The sequence below is a fragment of the Bufo bufo genome, chromosome 5 (genome assembly GCF_905171765.1).
Source record: "Bufo bufo chromosome 5, aBufBuf1.1, whole genome shotgun sequence".
Lineage (NCBI taxonomy): Eukaryota > Metazoa > Chordata > Amphibia > Anura > Bufonidae > Bufo > Bufo bufo.
This window is the reverse complement of record NC_053393.1, coordinates 359074128-359094784: the sequence shown is the minus strand read 5'-3', so window position 1 is coordinate 359094784 and position 20657 is coordinate 359074128. Positions and strand designations below refer to the sequence as shown.

The following is a 20657-nucleotide window of genomic DNA, read 5'->3' as shown; positions in this document are numbered from 1 at the left end:
ATCGGGTAGATTAACATCAACTTGTTACAAGCCTTGGATGAAAAGCTGGCAATGTAATCCAATCTTCACATATAATTGTTCTTTTGTACAGGAACTGATCCCAAAATTACTTCCCTGGGTTATATAGTGTGGAGTATGTTCCGTGTAACATTATCTTATGTATAGAATGAGATACATTACATATTCTATTCTTAAAAGGAGTTCTCCGGGAATTAAGAAAATGAAAATACTTAAATATTACTTTAGTATAAGTATATTCCCAAATACCTTTCATTAGCTATTATGGCTTGTTTTGTCCGGGGAGCAATCATTAGGAGAAATAAAATGGCCACCATCCTACTTGTCCACACAAAACCTGTACTAATTACACAGGAGGACAAGTTAAAGAGCTGCGCCATTTTCCTCTCTTACTTGTCAGGGATTATGATCCTGAATACAGTTTAATATGATCTTCGGATGAATCTCTGTAGGAATGGAATGGCGTTTGTTAGGAGACATGAAGTACACAGAGGATAGTGGGGGTGTAGATAATGAGCTGAAGTACTTGTATGCAGTCTCCATTACCACAGCCCAACATTATCTGCCCTGTCCGTCCTCTCTGTACTTTGTCTCCTTATGAACTCCATTCCTACAGAGATTCAGCTGAAGATCTTATCTGTATTCAGGATCATAATTCCAACCAGGCAGAGCAGAGAGGAGGATGAGGCAGCTCTTTAGCTCAGTGCTCGGAAGTAACTTGTCCTCCTGAGTGATTAGGAGAGGTTTTTTGTGTACTAATAGGACAGTGGCGATTTTATTTCTCCTAATGATTGCTCCCTAGACAAAATGAACCATTATAGCTAATGAAATGTATTTGGGAATATATTTATACTAAAGTAATATTTAAGTATTTTAATTTTCTTAATTCCTGGAGAACCCCTTTAAGGTGCAAGTCAAGAAAGCATACAAGTAAAAGGTGTGTGTGTTGGGGGTGGGTGCATGTCTTAACATAACCATAGGCATACCGACTTACCTCTCCATCAAGCTTCACAGGTTTGAGGGTTTTCAGGTTCCCACTATGTTTCTAAAAAGCAATCACATATAAAATATTAAAACATAGCAACTGCTTCATCAATTAAAAACTGTCACAGTTACAATCGCAGCACTCCACATTCTAGAATAAAGTAGAAAGATTAACGACTTAAAGGGAACCTGTCATGTGGATATTTGATTATAATCTAACTAATTATATACAATCATTAACTACTAAAAAGTGCCTTAGATGTATTCACTTACTGGTGTGACAGATGGTTACCTCATAATATACACACACAAAGATGCCGCATGCTAATGAGCTGATTGGAGTCCAGCGTGATGTCAGTGAGTTCAGCGTATATTTAATTCAGAGCTATAGCCACTCACCTGCCCACCTGCTGCTGATTCATATGGAAAATAACTGTCAATCAGCAGCAGGTGGGCGGGGAGAGTCAGGAGCTCATGAATATTCATGACTCGTCATTATCAGCTGGAGCTTTTCAATACAAGATGCTGGCAGATTGACTGGGTCAATTAAAGAAAGTGACCCAGCATTGTGCTAAGAGAATCAATCACTTATTTATGTTGCCCTTAGTTAGGACACCATAAAACTGGTGACAGGTTCCCTTTAAGTGATATAATACAAAGGTTTTATTAGGCCTCATTCGCAATTCTGTTTTTCACTGACGTGAAGAAAATGCGGACAGCACAATATAACGGAGACATGCACTACTTTAGTCTGTGACTACTCACAGAAGATACTCTGGAAATTAATTTTCAGCTTAGCAGTGTCCGTGGAATATGGATGACACACAGAAGGCGAAAACGGACACATGGACCAAACGGATTCTTCACGGATGAAACATGGATGGATTTTTTCACACAGGTCAAACAGATACAGAAATGTGGAGGAGGCCTTAGGGTGTTATTACACAGGTGTTAGCAGCCATGGGTAGCACTCACAGTTTACTGCTAATAGCTAGGTTGCACCCTGAACTTGTAACCAGAAACAATGGCAAGTCCATGGTGCGGCCACTGCCGTTTTCAACTTGATCAAGTGGCTGCAACATGTTGCTGAAAAACAACTGAATGCATGGTTTTGCAGATGAAACTGTTGTTGCCTAACAAATAATGCAGCCAATTAGTCATTAATTTATAAAGTGCATCAGCCAAGCCATTGTGGATTCGCATCACAGCTGTGGCAGTGCTGCCCCGTGTGCCCAGATAATGTCACTGCGAGTTAAGCCCATTTACATTTAGTCAGCCATCACAGTTATGCAGCAGATTCCATAGAACAGGGGTCAGCAACCTCCAGCGCTCCAGCTGTTGTGAAACTACAACTACTAGCATGCATACTTCATCTCTTCTCAGAACTCTCATAGAAATGAATGGCGCATGCTGGGAATTGTAATTTCACAATAGCTGGAGTGCCGCAGGTTGCCGATCCCTGCCATAGAATATAGAAGGTATACTGGAATTTACAATACACAATGCCTTGTCACATAATTCTTTAGGTCCGCAGCTTCAAAGGCCAGGACTATAGACAGACATGTTGCGTGATGGTTTCTGTAAAATGCACTTGATTGCTGATTGGTTGCAGGGAATTTGCAGTCAATTTTGCAGCAGGACTAATTTGGCTGTTAACAATAGAAAAGGGAACTGCATACAATTTAATAGTTTTGAGAATGCACTTAAAACCAGACTAATCCATCTCCAACCAATTCATTTTATAGTGACTTGATGCAGATAGGTTTGGAATCATAGAAGCTACGTATAGACAGAGTTGGTAGAAGAGTAGAAGTTGAGGTCACTTTCACATTGTCAGTATTGCATCAGTATTTGTAAGCCAAACCAGGAGTGGGTCCAAAACACCGAAGAAATATATTTGTAGGTTCCTCTAATTGTTTTGGCTTACAAATACTGATGCAAAATACTAACCATGTGAAGTAGCCCAAGAGTAGCACAGTGTTTTTACGGTATATTGGTCATTTTAATGTGCTGAACACTTGCCTGTACTACTGTACAGAATGATTCATACCATTTTCTCATTTGTAAGTAGCCTAAAGCAGATAAATACTGGTGTACAGTAATTGCAAAGCACCTCAAACTCCAACTGCAGTTTCCAGTCCACTGAATCAGTGTTTTATTTAAAATCAGGTTTTCCATATCTCCGCATTCTGGATGTGTGAAGAAAGGCAAAGATATTCTCCTACATTATCATACACACTTCAATAATCTCAGCACTGCAGTATCATTAAAAAATCTACAGTTTTACAGGCACATAATATCCAAAAATAATGAGAATACATGTAACATGTATTTTCGTCAACTAACCCACCTAAATTTGGTATTTCAATTTTGGTCTGCGGTACTTTCATAAATAACCAATAACTAACTATTAACTAATCAGTCTCCCTCTCACTAAACATTCCCCCTTCAGTCTATCCGGAATGCAGCAGCCAGGTTCATCTATCTGTCCACCCGCTACACCGATGCCTCCACCCTGTACCAGTTCCTGTTTACCCCCCCAAACCCTAATTCTGAACTGAACGCCATCTTCTGACTGTAATCCCCACACCAAATGCACTAGCTTCTGCTGCTCGGCCTGCACAACTCTATTTAGTACATAGGTGGCTGGAGCGCTATGTAAAACAAACAACTTTACCGTTTGTGTCACCCCCATTTCCTCATAGATTGTAAGCTCTCACGAGCAGGGCACCCACTCAGTGTTTTAGTTGTTTATTACCCTGTGATTTTGTGATGTCTTTTGATTTGTACATAGAAACATAGAAACATAGAATGTGTCGGCAGATAAGAACCATTTGGCCCATCTAGTCTGCCCAATATACTGAATACTATGGATAGCCCCCGGCCCTAACTTATATGAAGGATGGCCTTATGCCTATCCCATGCATGCTTAAACCCCTTCACTGTATTTGCAGCTACCACTTCTGCAGGAAGGCTATTCCATGCATCCACTACTCTCTCAGTAAAGTAATACTTCCTTATATTACTTTTAAACCTTTGCCCCTCTAATTTAAAACTGTGTCCTCTTGTGGTAGTTTTTCTTCTTTTAAATATGCTCTCTTCCTTTACCGAGTTGATTCCCTTTATGTATTTAAAAGTTTCTATCATATCCCCTCTGTCTCTTCTTTCTTCCAAGCTATACATATTAAGGTCCTTTAACCTTTCCTGGTAAGTTTTATCCTGCAATCCATGTACTAGTTTAGTAGCTCTTCTCTGAACTCTCTCTAGAGTATCTATATCCTTCTGGAGATATGGCCTCCAGTACTGCGCACAATACTCCAAGTGAGGTCTCACCAGTGTTCTGTACAGCGGCATAAGCACTTCACTCTTTCTACTGCTTATACCTCTCCCTATACATCCAAGCATTCTGCTGGCATTTCGTGCTGCTCTATTACATTGTCTTCCCACCTTTAAGTCTTCTGAAATAATTACTCCTAAATCCCTTTCCTCAGATACTGAGGTCAGGACTGTGTCAAATATTCTATATTCTGCCCTTGGGTTTTTACGCCCCAGGTGCATTATCTTGCACTTATCCACATTAAATTTCAGTTTCCAGAGTTCTGACCATTCTTCTAGTTTTCCTAAATCCTTTTCCATTTGGCGTTTCCCTCCAGGAACATCAACCCTGTTACATATCTTTGTGTCATCAGCAAAAAGACAAACCTTACCAGCGAGGCCTTTTGCAATATCACTTATGAAGATATTAAACAAAATCGGTCCCAGTACAGATCCCTGTGGAACCCCACTGGTAACATTACCTTGTTTTGAATGTTCTCCATTGACTACAACCCTCTGTTGTCTGTCACTCAGCCACTGCCTAATCCACTCAACAATATGGGAGTCCATGCTCAATGACTGCAGTTTATTGATAAGTCTTCTATGTGGGACAGTGTCAAAAGCCTTACTAAAATCTAGATATGCGATGTCTACTGCACCTCCACCGTCTATTATTTTATTCACCCAGTCAAAAAAATCTATAAGATTTGTTTGACATGATCTCCCTGAAGTAAACCCATGTTGTTTTTCATCTTGCAATCCATGGGATTTTAGATGTTCCACAATCCTATCCTTTAATAGGGTTTCCATTAATTTGCCTACTATTGATGTCAGACTCACTGGTCTATAGTTGCTCGATTCCTCCCTACTACCTTTCTTGTGAATGGGCACGACATTTGCCAATTTCCAATCTTCCGGGATGACTCCTGTTACTAATGATTGGTTAAATAAATCTGTTAGCGGTTTTGCCAGCTCACCACTAAGCTCTTTTAATAATTTTGGGTGTATCTCATCAGGCCCCTGTGACTTATCTGTCTTCACCTTAGACAGCAAACTTAGAACATCTTCCTCTGTAAAGATACATGCATCAAACGATTTAATAGTCATTTTTTCTAGTGGAGGTCCTTCTCCTTTTTCTTTTGTAAAAACTGAACAGAAGTATTCATTAAGGCAGTCGGCTAGCCCTTTATTCTCTTCTACATACCTTCCGTCCTTTGTTTTTAATTTAGTTATTCCTTGTTTTAATTTCCTTTTTTCATTTATATATCTGAAGAATGTCTTATCCCCTTTTTTCATAGACTGAGCTAGTTTTTCTTCTGCCTGCGCTTTAGAAGTTCTTATAACTTGCTTGGCCTCTCTCTGCCTAATCTTGTAGATTTCCTTATCTTCATTGCTCTGGGTTTTTTTTATAATTACAAAATGCTAGCTTTTTATTTTTAATGATTTGGGCCACTTCTGCTGAGTACCACATTGGTCTCCTCCTTTTTTTGCTTTTACTGACGAGTCTAATGCAATTTTCTGTTGCCTTCAATAATGCACCTTTTAAGTAGTCCCATTTCTCCTGGACTCCATGTAATCCGTTCCAGTCTGATAAGGACTCATTTATGACTAATTTCATTTTTGAAAAGTCTGTTTTTCTAAAATCTAAAACTTTTGTTTTTGTGTGGTGGGACTCTTTCACAGTTCTTATATTAAACCACACTGACTGGTGATCACTAGATCCCAAGGTTTCGCCTACAATGACATCATATACCGAATCCCCGTTTGTGAATACCAAATCCAAAATGGCCTCCCTCCGGGTTGGCTCCTCAACCACTTGTTGTAGAGATAACCCCAGTAGGGAATTTAGAATATCTGTACTCCTGGTAGAACTTGCTATTTTGGTTTTCCAGTTTATATCTGGAAGATTGAAATCTCCCATAATGAACCCTCTGAATTGTAAAGCGCTGCGGAATATGGTGGTGCTATATAAAGATTGTTATTATAACATAACAAGGCACATATGTTTGATGCACTATGAAAGGATTTTTACTGAAAGCAGAACATCCTAAGATACACAGATACAAATGTACTGGGTGTGTAGCTGTGACCCTCAATTTTGCTGTTGGTCCCCCTTTACTGTCTGCAGTGCCAGGAAATCAGTAGGTCTCGTTTTTACCTTCCTGTATGAAAGCCATACATGGACTGTCTGGAGTAAACATTCATCCAGTGAACATGCAGTTCTTATAGTAATCAGATTCAGAAGAAACCATTGAAAAGCATTGTATGTCAAGCACTGTAAAGCGGAGTTCACATTTGCGTCAAAGGCTCCGTTAGAGACCTCCACTGCAGACCCCATTAAAACCATGCGGCAAATTAAAGTCCTGTAAATTGCCATACAGGCCCCATTACAGTCAATGAGATCTGTCCAGTGCTGTTCATTATATGTGCCTTTACTCTGCTCCTGTGATGGAACAGCACAATGGAAATGATTTGTGCAGATGTGAACACGGCCTAAAACAGAAGGGACAGGACAGAATACTGAAAAGTATATGACACTTCCAGGACAAGCCTGCGAATGGAATATCGCTGAATGCGGTAACAGGGCGCAGGCTGCCACACTCTACTTTTTGTTGGGGATAAAATGCTGGCATTTTTATATGGCAGTGGGTTTTGGGACAATTTTTTTTCCTATAGAGAGAGGTCTACAGAAAAACATCAGAAACTCCAGCTACTAGACTTTTACATAAAACGTAATGGCCTATCATACATTGGTTGTAATGCACTGTGTGTTTCAGGCTGAGCACCATATATCCCTTGCAGCAGGCATAACAAGCGATGGAGTTTATGTTCTGAAAATATCTGACAGTGATTTTCTCCACATAACTAACGTTGTGTGATTGATAAATAGGGCAGTAATTCCTGGGAGCAAAATGAATTAATGATAGTGATGTGCTTGACTGGCGCTGCAGTGATGTACTGTGAATTAGGATGATTTGCCTGTCACAGAAGTGTGCGCAGGACTCAGGCCATCTCACTTTATTACATAGCATCAATCCGTTTATTACAGCAAAACTATTTGATCTGTTCAGAGGCACAGCGCAAAAAAACTACAAAGCGTGGAAGATGTTCCACCAAATTACATATCAGATTCATTCGATACGGCACGTATATCACGTCATTCATCTGCTTACAGATCTACAGCCAGTCAAAGAAAGGATTCTTAGCAGCAATGTCACAGCTCCAGAGGTTCCGAATCAGGAATAGGACGGTGTGCTAGCAGTTGACAGCCGTCATCCAGACTTGTGCACACCAAACTACTGTTATAGAGGAGATGGGAATAAGAATAACCAATCCTCTGTAAGGAGATCTGTCCCCAGGTCTACGCCACCCTATCTAAAGGAAAGTGTAAAGTAGTATCAGAGACTAGGGATGAGCAAACTTGTGTTTTACAAGTTCGAGGTTTGGGTTTTATTACAATTCTGATATGGATTCCGTTACCATGGGCCTAACAGAATTCTGTGACGGAATGTGTAACGGAAGGCTTTAAGAGGTGTTCCATTTTGCATCCAGTCATAATAGAAGTCTACGGGCAGCATAACAGATCTGTCTGGTTTCCATTACGCAGGAGTCCTCTCATCCCTATCAGAGACCATGATCTCAGCAGTGTGTCACTTGGAAATATAATTTAGTTTTTGTAAAATTAAAGTTTACCAGCTGTGGTGTGAGCCAGGAGTACTCTCAGTGATATGCAGGAGCTGAGGAGCCCACCAAATTCATAAGCTGCAGGCTCCCCTGCAAGGTAAAAGAGGAGAAAGCTGCTTTTTTTAAAAACCACACAGCTGAAATCAGGTCCATCACTAATTCAGGTCCAATCACACGACCGTGTGCATTTTGCGGACTATGCATCCGCAAAACACAGACACTGGCTATGTGCACACTGACCCGTGTGTTTCCGATTCCATGTGGCTTCACTACAAAAGATAATACATGTCCTGTTCTTTGTCATGTCTTGCAGATCATGGACCCATTGAGTGTACATAGCCAGTGTCCGTGTTTTGTGCATCCACAGTTTGCGGTCTGCAAAATGGACACGGTTGCGTGAATGGACCCTTATGCTGCCCTCTGATAGAGCCACATAAATCTAATCACATATTCACTTTAAAAACTTTAAAGTCATCTAAACAGGTAAATACATCAAAATCTATATGCCCTGTGCTATATGTAAGAGCAACTGTGCGAATCTATTATCTATCTGAAAGTGCTTTTAATTCCACGCTGTACATCTAGGAGGGGATATACATATATAATATAGATGATAGACATACTGGGATTCTGGAAAGAAAGGAAGTTATGTCTGGTATTAAAAGCCATGGTACTCTAAAAGCTGTCCCAGGCCAATTGTATAAATGGAGAAAAGTAGGGCACCCAGGACGGAGTCTTGACGGACAGCTAGAGAGAGAGAGAGCATGATGAGGAGGTGGTGAATCAATGGGAAATGCTGAAGGGTCTATTGGTGAGGTATAAGAGAGGGCCACTTCTCTGATGCAGAAGGATGAGAGGGTTTGAAACAGGAGAGAGTGACCAACTGTCAAAGGCAGAGAACCTGTCCAGAAGGAGGAGTACAGAGTAATGATGTTCAGCTTTGGCTACTAGCAGATCATTGGCACTTTTGTTAGGGTGGTTTCAGTGGAGTGATTGGAATATAAGCTGGATTGTAGCTGATCAAAAAGTGAGTGTGATGAGCAGTGTCGGACTGGGGTACATAGGGCCCACCAGTAAAATGTATTTTGTGGGCTCACCATACAGATACATTTAAATATAATAAATAATATAACAAGTTTTTATATGAACATAGGCTGGTTGAGGCGCTGTACATTGAATATATGTATGTAGTGCAGTAAGTCTACTGTGTTATGTGCCACTTGTGCAGGGGGTGGAGGACTAGGGGCCCACTGGGGGATTCCCCTGTACCCCTGTGGGCCAGTCCGAGCCTGGTGATGAGAGGTGGGAGGACAATTCAAGAGTTAGGGCAGGGCTAACTATAGTGGTAATGTTAGGGATGGGATTGGGTCAAGGTCACAGGTGGTGTGATTTGAAGTTTAAGGTGGCAAGTTTATCTTCAGTGACGGTGGTAGATTGGGTTATTCGGGAAGATCACTGTGTAGTTGTGTAAAGGGGTTGCAGGGATTGTTGGCTGAATCTTTCTCAGATGTCAATTTTATGTTTGAAATATGAAGCAAAGCCTTTGGTTGGGATGAGAGGTGTGAGAGGGGATGCAGAGGGGAACAGAATAGAGAGTTAAAGCTATTAAACAATTGTTTGGGGCTGCTGGAAAGTAGTCCTATTTAGAAGATTTGAGTGAATACCTAAAGTTGAAAAAATCTTGTTTGCAGGGGATAAAGTCTTCCTTGCCGTTCTGCAGCTCTGCAGGTTTTGTGTCTGGTGTGCATGCCAGGGTTGTCATTTGATTTGACGGGTTCTGATGTGTCAGAGAGGGACGACTGAGTTAAAAGCTGAATTAATTGTGGTTTTGCAGAAGCCAGCAGCTGTATTAGCATCATGAAGGGAAGATATGGTGGACAGCGGTGAGAGTGTTTTAATAAAAAGCCGCTTCAGGTTCCTACTATGGTGTGCTACTTCATGGACTGGAGGGGGAGTTGAAGAGTGAATGGTTGAGAATGCAAGAAGATTGTGGTGAGAAAGGGGGACAGGAGAATTTGAGGGGTTAGATAGGAAGCACAGGAGGTTGAAGTCGAGGTCTTATTTGTGTCCATCTCTGTGGGTGGCTGTGGGGGACAACTGGGTGAGGCCAAGGGAGGAGGTGCAGGCAGTTGAGTTGCCTGTGTCAATCGGGATGTTGAAATGGCCCATGATGATGTGGGAATGCTGGCTGAAAGGAAGTGTAGGAGCTAGCTATTGAAGTGATCAAAAAAGGAGGTAGCAGCACCTGGTGGATGGTAGATGTTGGCTACTTGGAGGAAGAGTAGATGCAGACAGAGTGGGGTGGAGAGGTGGAGATGGGTTGAAGATATTACAGAACATATAGTGCCACTGAGAACATTATGATTGCAATATTCAAAGTGGTGGAACCTAGAGACATCAATTGTAAACTTCTACAGGAAAAAAAATTCACACAAATCCAAAGTAACATATACTGCTCAAAAAAATAAAGGGAACACAAAAATAACACATCCTAGATCTGAGTTAATTAAATATTCTTCTGAAATACTTCGTTCTTTACATAGTTGAATGTGCTGACAACAAAATCACACAAAAATAAAAAAATGGAAATCAAAATTTTCAACCCATGGAGGTCTGGATTTGGAGTCACACTCAAAATTAAAGTGGAAAAACACACTACAGGCTGATCCAACTTTGATGTAATGTCCTTAAAACAAGTCAAAATGATGCTCAGTAGTGTGTGTGGCCTCCACGTGCCTGTATGACCTCCCTACAACGCCTGTGCATGCTCCTGATGAGGTGGCGGATGGTCTCCTCCCAGACCTGGACTAAAGCATCTGCCAACTCCTGGACAGTCTGTGGTGCAACGTGACGTTGGTGGATAGAGCAAGACATGATGTCCCAGATGTGCTCAATTGGATTCAGGTCTGGGGAACGGGCAGGCCAGTCCATAGCATCAATGCCTTCGTCTTGCAGGAACGGCTGACACACTCCAGCCACATGAGGTCTAGCATTGTCTTGCATTAGGAGGAACCCAGGGCCAACCGCACTAGCATATGGTCTCACAAGGGGTCTGAGGATCTCATCTCGGTACCTAATGGCAGTCAGGCTACCTCTGGCGAGCACAAGGAGGGCTGTGCTGCCCTCCAAAGAAATGCCACCCAACACCATTACTGACCCAATGCCAAACCGGTCATGCTGAAGGATGTTGCAGGCAGCAGAACGTTCTCCACGGCGTCTCCAGACTCTGTCACGTCTGTCACATGTGCTCAGTGTGAACCTGCTTTCATCTGTGAAGAGCACAGGGCCCAGTGGCGAATTTGCCAATCTTGGTGTTCTCTGGCAAATGCCAAACGTCCTGCACGGTGTTGGGCTGTAAGCACAACCCCCACCTGTGGATGTCGGGCCCTCATATCACCCTCATGGAGTCTGTTTCTGACTGTTTGAGCAGACACATGCACATTTGTGGCCTGCTGGAGGTCATTTTGCAGGGCTCTGGCAGTGCTCCTCCTGTTCCTCCTTCCACAAAGGCGGAGGTAGCGGTCCTGCTGCTGGGTTGTTGCCCTCCTACGGCCTCCTCCACGTCTCCTGATGTACTGGCCTGTCTCCTGGTAGCGCCTCCATGCTCTGGACACTACGCTGACAGACACAGCAAACCTTCTTGCCACAGCTCGTATTGATGTGCCATCCTGGATAAGCTGCACTACCTGAGCCACTTCTGTGGGTTGTAGACTCCGTCTCATGCTACCACTAGAGTGAAAGCACCGCCAGCATTCAAAAGTGACCAAAACATCAGCCAGGAAGCATAGGAACTGAGAAGTGGTCTGTGGTCACCACCTGCAGAACCACTCCTTTATTGGGGGTGTCTTGCTAATTGCCTATAATTTCCACCTGTTGTCTATCCCATTTGCACAACAGCATGTGAAATTGATTGTCACTCAGTGTTGCTTCCTAAGTGGACAGTTTGATTTCACAGAAGTGTGATTGACTTGGAGTTACATTGTGTTGTTTAAGTGTTCCCTTTATTTTTTTGAGCAGTGTATTATTCCAGTGCAAGAAACTGAACCTATACTGAACTATAGTCTGTGAAATATGAGTAAAATGCAATAGCCTTTGCTGTAGTCCTTGTAAACACAATTGTCAAACAGTTCAAGTGCTCACACTTGTAACTTGTATTTGATTTCCGTTGCATCTAGTTATCAGACATCCTCTTGGCGAGGATTAATATGCTGTAATCAGAGCTGACAAATGCACGTGTTTCCAGATGGCCTGGCTAAAACTAGAAATCAACATAGCCTGTTGTTGCGATACACACATTTTTCAACATCAAAAGACAAGCAGATCCGCTTCCAGAAGCAGAAAGAAGAATATTCATCTGCCTAAAGCAAACATGTTCTTTCCACATTCGAGTGATTAAATGCTTGATAGTGCTTGAAACCAATATTCAGCAAGTAGCATTGCTTAATATAGATATTGTTATTCAGAGGAAAAAGATGATCTGAAAGAAATACGTTTTAGATGCGTCATGATATTCCTATTGGGTTGTATGTTTATGTCACATCGTCATCTGTTGTTATATTACCGATGTGTATAGGGGTAATAAAATTGCCACCATAATGCCATGTACATCTGGGAGAAGAGCCATGTATGACCAGTTACAGGTTTGCAGTATTTTACCTTTTTATAGAATAAGAAACCAACATATGTATGGCCACCTCTCCATGCACAGCAGCCATAACACCAGCCAGACTGGGATTCAAGAGACCCTCATTCTAGAAGTAGGGGATGTCTGAATTGGCAGGCGTCCAACCTCTGAGGCCTTCTCTGATCATGAGTACAGGGGTCCTGTGTTCCCTGTTTGAATGAAGCTGTGGTTACTCATGTGTGCTGCCACTCCATTCACTTCTATGGATTACTGAAGATAGCTGAGTACAAGTGCTTGGCCATCTTCAGCAGCATAGAGTTTAATGGAGCTGCACTGCGTATGTGTGACTGCTGCTCCATTCAATCAGGGAACACAGGGCCCCCGCTGTCAAGACTGGAGGGGGCCCAAGTTGTCCGATTCCAATGATCAGACGATAAGCGTTTGTAATGAAACAACACCTTTATGAAAGCTTATATAGCTTTAAATGTACTTTGCAGAGAGTATACAGAAACTCCAAGCTGTATGGGCAGGGTATACAGTTTGTCAAACTAGAAATTATTACTGAGCCATATTCTAATCATTAACCTGTATACGTATCTGCTGTAATTATATGCGAAGTATCATTATGTTACATAACTTATTTTAATAGAAGCTAAAGACCCAAATAAAATATCTAGCATTTTAAGCCAAATACAATATAAAATAACTCACCCCTGGTCTTGGTAGGGAAAGATATGCACGCTTGTCTCCTGCCAAAACAGAATGAAAGTTACTGGTTTTCTACCGTGCCTTTCCTATTCATATCTGTTTCTTACAAAAAACATACAGTACCATACTGACTGGCTAAACTGTTCAAGACAACGGAGGAGATTTACTCATTTTGCCCAATATTTAGACCATGTGAGGCACATTTATCAAATGGTTTATCCCACTATTGTGGCTTAAAAAGTAGCAAATTATGGTGCATGCAGAAAAGAGAGCAATTAGCGGGATGGGGTGTCCCAACAGATTTACAATCATTGCTGGCAGAAACTGGAGTAGATGATAATTGTCTGCCAGCTCATAGCTGGTGTAAATTCGAATTTCAGGCGTACAGACTGCCATGAGATGGGGCAAATTCATTGAGAAGCTTGTGCCTCAATATATTTGGTGCATTTTGTGCTGATGGACTTTTTGCTAATGGCTGATTCACACAACTGTATCTGGCCCAGGAAACACGGTCTGTGTATTGGCCGCATCTCCTGGACCGTGGCTCCCCTGGCCCAAACTAATTGAAACATAGTAACTTATGATACAGTCAGATTGTATATGTAGTACTCACCTCATCATGTTAGTACACTGTAGTAGTCCCACAATCAGAGACTGATTGTACCATAAATTACTATAAAGGAGGCCAGTTCAGGTCAGGAGAGCTGCAGTTGGCCAGGGAGATGCAGCAAACACATGGACCGTGTTTCCTGGGCCACGGTCATGTGAACCAGCCCTAAGAGCATCCTTAGGATATCTGCCCCACAGTTTAGACTACACAGTCTAAAAATATGCCAGATTTATCAAACTAGTTGATGCTGGATGATAAATGTGGCGCACCTTTAGACTGTCTAGTCAAAGTTTATACCACCCATTAGTTGGTTTACTTTGCACAATAATTTTCTCCCATTCCTGCTTGTCTGCAAAGTCGAATGTGGGGCAAAGCAAGTATGCCAGGTTTTCTATGCACATTAATCCACAATGCTGGTGCATTTTGATTGGTAAATTTCCACACTGTGTGTAATGAGCTGGAGACACCAGTCAGTCAGACCCACTGGGCTGTAATTACTCTGTTCTGTAAAAAAAATACACTGTAATACAATGGTAACATAATGCATCTTCCCAAGCGTTCCCCAATGTGCTGAATGGCCTTCCTCATCACTAAAGGTTTTCAGACTACTTAAAGGGGTTCTCCGGGCTTTTAATATTGATGACCTATCCTCAGGATAGGTCATCAATATCAGATCGGCGGGGGTACGATACCCGGCACCCTCGCCGATCAGCTGTTTGAAGAGGAGGCGCGCAGCGTGCCAGCACTGCCTCCTCTTCACTGTTTACCTTCTCGCTGTCGCCTCTGCAGTGGTGAGCAAGTGTAATTACACCTAACCGTCCCATTCATTTCAATGGGATGGATCGGTCCTATACAAGTGCATGAGGATAGGTCATCAATATTAAAAGCCCGGAGAACCCCTTTAAGTTCAGCACAAGACTGACAATAATAGCAAGAAATTAACTTTTTGGTGATTGAAGTTGGTTTAGATCTAGGCTACTAAATAAGCAACTCCTCTTCTCAGCAGTTGTTTCAGATCTGTTGAAACACAGTACATTAAAGGGAGTCTGTCACCTGTTTTTCACCAATATAACTAAGAGCACGGCCCCACGACGTGCGGCCCCGATCCGGAATTGTGGACCCGCACTTCCGGGTCCGCAATTCCGATCCTGAAAAAAATAGAACATGTCCTATTCTTGTCCGCAATAGCGGACAAGAATAGGCATATTCTCTTAGTCCCGGCAATGTGCGGTCCGCAAAATGCGGAACGCACATTGCCGCTGTCAGTGTTTTGTGGATCCGCAAAACATACATGGATGTGTGAATGGACCCTTATTCTGCTAGAAAACAGCTCCCAAGTGTCCAGCTTGCCCAAAGCAAAGCAGACTGAAGAGGGGAGGGCTGCTTTAGTTGCTCATGTCTTGGGATTGGTAGCAGCTATAAATATGAACCTTGTTTGAAAGCTGGCATCCCAACCTTTCAAACAATACCAGAATCACAGCATTATATCCACTATATCAGAAGATATGGCTGTTAGAAATCGAGTCAGGAGTGAAAGCTGTTTTTACATTCACTTTCAGCTGGGCACTTGGGAGCTGTTTTCCAGCAGAATAAGGGTCCATTCACACGTCCGTAGTGTGTTTTGCGGATCCACGGATCTGCAAAACACAGACAGCGGCAATGTGCATTCCGCATTTTACGGACCGCACATTGCCGGCACTAATAGAATATGCCTATTCTTGTCCGCAATTGCAGACAAGAATAGGACTGTCACGACTGCTATCCCAGCAGCAGTCGTGTCGCACCAGACGGAGGGGAAGGGGGACCCTTATCTACGGATGGGAATAGTATGCCCACCCCTGACTAACCCTAAGCTGGCACCTGTCTGCCCTGATACCCTAGACGGGGTGTGAACCCGTGCGGCGAGCTGGATGCCTAAACCCTCAGTCACCCTAACAAGCCTAGAGTGGGGAAAGGCCGATGGGAGCACTAGTCACCATCACTCATGTCTAGGAGAACAGCAGGGGAAGACAGCAACAAACAAACTATAGCAGAGATAGACTTATCCAGTCACGAGCAGAGAAGGCGATCCCAATCACGACAGTCCACGCCGGACAAGAGCTCCACAGCAACACCATCAAACGATCTCCTTCAATGGTCAGAATAGAACTGGAAGTAAGGACTATATCTGGCAATGACTGCAAGTGAAACTGAAACTAATATAGTAGCTGGGAGTGGCAGACAGGACTCACCTGAGAAGGATGCCTACAAACTCCCAGTCAGGACAAAAAGGTTCACAAGGCAAAACCCAGATGACATACCCTGAACCACGGAGCAAACTCACAAGCTATCGCGAGTAGCAAGTCGCTGCAACCTTCCCCTCCCAGACCTGTCTGGATCAGTCACAGTCGTGACAAGGACATGTTCTATTTTTTTTAGGGAATAGAAATGCGGACCCGAAAGTGCGGGTCCGCATTACCGGATCCGGGACGCACATTGTGTGGCTCCATAGAAATGAATGGGTCCGCAATTGCGGACGTGTGAATGGGGCCTAAAAGTGCTTTTCCTGGACATGGAATACAGACACAAAGTGCACACAGGTATGCTTGGGATGTGTCTGCAATCTTCTATGGGGCAGTGCTCTTAGTTACATTGGTGATAATTAGGCAACAGACTCCCTTTAAAGATGGTAGTAGTTACAGTGTAGCTTACTAGAATATAACCATTAACACGAACAACATGGCAATTTCATTTGTAGTTTTTGTTTTATTCTTTATGCCAACTATGAAATAATTAGCATCAATTATAATAATCAGGACATTTTATAAGAGAGGGTAAGTAGGAGTCGTATGAGGCCCTGTGAAGCTCTCATGAGATGGAATGAAGTGCATTGGAGGCACGGCTGTTCAGACACTAGCTTACCAGTGTGCTGAACTCTGTTAAAAGTAGTTACAGTATTCATTTATATTTCGCTCACTTCACAGTTTCCCTATGCAGAGATGTGAAAATGTAAGAATAATTTAAGCTCTCCAAAATAATTGCATTCTAATAAGAGAACATAATTCTACATGACAAATAATCACGGGGCTGAAATACTTCTTGTGAAGTGATTGCGCTGGCAGTCGTGTATTTTTATTTAAATCAGACTTGTCGGCAATTTCTTAAAATATGAGAACACAAAATCCATCTGGACACCTTTGACATGAAAAAAACTGATTTCAAATTCACTAAATAGCCACTTAAGGGACAGCCAACAAGTAGTGTTCTACTGCAGCAATTCATCGTGGCATAGATTCTACTAGGTCTGGATAAGGTTTTAAAGAAATATTGGCCCATGTAGACAGAGTAACTTCTGGCACATGCTACAAATTAGGCTACTTTTACACTGGCGTTATGGCTTTCCATTTGTGAGATCCGTTTAGGGGTCTCACAAGCGGTCCAAAACGGATCAGTTTTGCCCTAATGCATTCTGAATGGAAAAGGATCCACTCAGAATGCATCAGTTTGCCTCCGCTCAGTCTCCATTCCGCTTTAGAGGCGGAAGTTTTGGTGTTCGTTTGACGAAACTGAGCCAAACTGATCCGTTCTGACACACAATGCAAGTCAATGGGTACGGATTTTCTATCACACAATCTGGCACAATAGAAAACGGATCCGTCCTCTATTGACTTCCAATGGTATTCAAGACTGATCCGTCTTGGTTATGTTAAAGATAATACAAACGGATCCGTTCTGAACAGATGCAGATGGTTGTATTATCTGAAAGGATCCGTCTGTGCAGATCCATGACTGATCCGCACCAAATGCGAGTGTGAAAGTAGCCTTAGATGGAAGCACTAACATTCTTAACACACCATTCTAGCCCAGGCAAACTGTGAATGCCAAGGAAGAAAGCAAAACATGCTGTCATGTTTCTGGAACCAATCCGCGGCTATAGGACCCTTGTGGAATAGTACATCTCCTGCTGAGAGTGTCCATCTGTGATAGTGTAAACCGCTGCCATGTCCGTGTTTCAAGACGGGTCCAGGATGCCAAGAGAGGGGGAGGGTCCATAACATCTCCTGCTGAGAGTGTCCATCTGTGATAGTGTAAACCGCTGCCATGTCCGTGTTTCAAGACGGGTCCAGGATGCCAAGAGAGGGGGAGGGTCCATAACATCTCCTGCTGAGAGTGTCCATCTGTGATAGTGTAAACCGCTGCCATGAAGGGATAAGCACTACTGTCCAAATGTCCATCCAAAGGTATCAGACCCAGGGTGTTCCAAAAAACATTCCCCACGCCATTACCTCCAACAGCCTGAACTGTTGACATCTGACAGTAATGGTTCAATTCATGCTGCTCTAAATTCTGACCTTCCCATCAGCATGGTCCAACAGAAATCTGGATTCATCTCACCATGTTTTTCCACCACTTAGTGATCCAATTTTTGTGTCTTTTTGCCCACTGGAGTCTTGCCTCTCTGTTTCTCTTAGGCCCCCTGCAGACGAGTGTGCGCAGATTAGGTCCGGATGCGTTCAGTAAAAACTGCGCGATTGCGCATTCAGTTTTGTTTGCGATTGCATTGTTTTTATCGAGCGGGTGCAATGCGATTTAATACGTTTTGCACGCGCGTGATAAAAAACTGAATGTTTACAAACAACATCTCGAAAGCAAGTGCGGATGCGATGCGATTTTCACGCAGCCCCATTCACTTCTATGGGGCCAGCGTTGCGTGAAAATCGCAGAATATAGAACATGCTGTGATTTTCACGCAACGCACAAGTGATGCGTAAAAACCAATGCTCATGTACACAGACCCATTGAAATGAATGGGTCCGGATTCCGTGCAGGCGCAATGCGTTAATGTCACGCATTGCACCCGCGTGGAATACTCGCTCGTCTGCAAGGGGTCTTAGACAGCAATGGCACTCAAACTAGTTGTCTGTGATTACCTAAGGGACAATGAGTCGTGCACTTGGAGCACTAACCTCTATTCAGTTGTCATTTCTTTGTGTATTGCCTGTTCATTCGAATTATTCTTGACATCTTCCCCCAACATCTTTTTGTTGACTATGCTGGATGCTTTTCCCTGACCAAAGTATTCTCGGTATACTCTACACAGTTGCACATGAAAACCCCAGGAGGTTGGCAGTTTAATACACTGGCCCCAGTTAGTCTAGCACCGATGACCATGCCTCATTTGAAGTTGGTAAGATTGCTAAATTTTCCCATTGTATAGTGAATTCACATTAAAACTGATCCACGCAAACTTGCTAACGTTATTTTATACTGCATTTCAGGGTAACGTGTCTAATTTCCATACAGGCAAGCTCCAATTGTGAAAGTGCAGCTGTCCCTAATGAAGTGGTCAGAGTATGTGAGTGGATTCCTTGAACAATAGGAGTTGCACTACGGATTCAAACTGGAGTCTTCATTCATGTTCAGACCCTCTGATATTCACTCTGCTCTTAGTTTCAAACTTTTCTCATGTTGTCATGTCCCTCCCAGTAAAAAACTGGTTTATTGCTCTCAATAAAATAAGGAGGGTATGATACATTGTAACCCTTTGCCGACCTCCACTGCACATGTATGGCAAAAATCCGGCACCAGCTCACGGGCACCATAGCCGCCGGGTTTTTGCTCTTTTAAACAGCAGAAACCCGGGTTAATGTCTGCGATCTGCAATAATGCTGATCACAGACATTTAACCCCTCAAGTACAGTGGTCAAATTTGACCATGGTGTTTTGAGAGCTAAAAACTGTGAAGTGTGGTACTTCCAGGCCTAGAACGGCACCCCCACGCACCGCTTGGTGGAGCTGTTGATTTGCTGTGAAAGGCCTGAGCCTGCTGTAGACTATCACACCTTTCACAGTATATTCCAATGTAGGCCTGCAGGTGGCAGCAGTACACTGGATTACAGTGGTCCCTTAAAGGGTTTCTGTCATCAGAAATAACGTTATGTAGCTGGCTGACATTAGCGATGTGCTAATGTCAGCAGTACATAACTGTATGACTTATATCTCCCTGCTGCCGCCGTTCGTACTAAATAATGACTTTTATAATATGCAAATGAGCCACCCTTGTAAAGGTGATTGACATCCTCGGTCTCCTCCGTGCCCCGCAAATCCCGTGCCTGCACCGTCCATTTTAGTATTAGGCGCAGGCGCAGTGAGTGAAGGACGGCAGCAGGCGAGCAGGGCACGGAGGAGACCGAGGATGTCAATCACCTTTACAAGGGCGTGCCAAACGGTGAGAGGACGGAGCCTCTAGGTGCTGCAGCAACGCCCCACTAGCACCTAGAGGCTCATTTGCATATTATACAAGTATATTATTTAGCGCAAACGGCGGCAGGCAGGGAGATATAAGTCATACAGTTATGTACTGCTGACATTATTACATCGCTAATGTCAGCCAGCTACATAACGATTTTTCTGATGACAGAAACCCTTTAAGTTACAAAATTAATTTGGACCAGGACGACCACTGTACGTTGAAACCATTGTAACTTGAGTCTATAACTCTATGGAAAACTAGTAATTGGTTCAAAGGCCCAAAATAACATCCCAAAATAAGGAAAAATTTGGATTTAAAGGGCTTCTGTCAGCCCACTAAACCGTTTTTTTTTTTGTTTACTAATAATCCCTACACTGCGACTTCTGCTTACATAAGTTAAATAATCATTTCTGTTCAGTAGAATTTGCTAAAAAGCGATTTTTAAAATATGCAAATTACCTTGCTACCAGCAAGTAGGGCTG

General features: G+C 42.9%; 1 protein-coding gene across 1 annotated transcript in view; it reads right to left on the bottom strand.

Annotated features, from left to right (window-relative positions):
- The window catches only part of CTNNAL1 (catenin alpha like 1), a 261726-nt gene that overhangs the window by 16171 nt on the left and 224898 nt on the right, over window positions 1-20657 (bottom strand). The window contains exons 12-13 of the mRNA XM_040432487.1: window positions 13337-13374; window positions 1013-1063 (exon numbers count right to left, since the gene is read on the bottom strand). Of these exons, the coding sequence (XP_040288421.1) occupies window positions 1013-1063; window positions 13337-13374 (89 nt within the window). The remainder of the gene's footprint in view (window positions 1-1012; window positions 1064-13336; window positions 13375-20657) is intronic.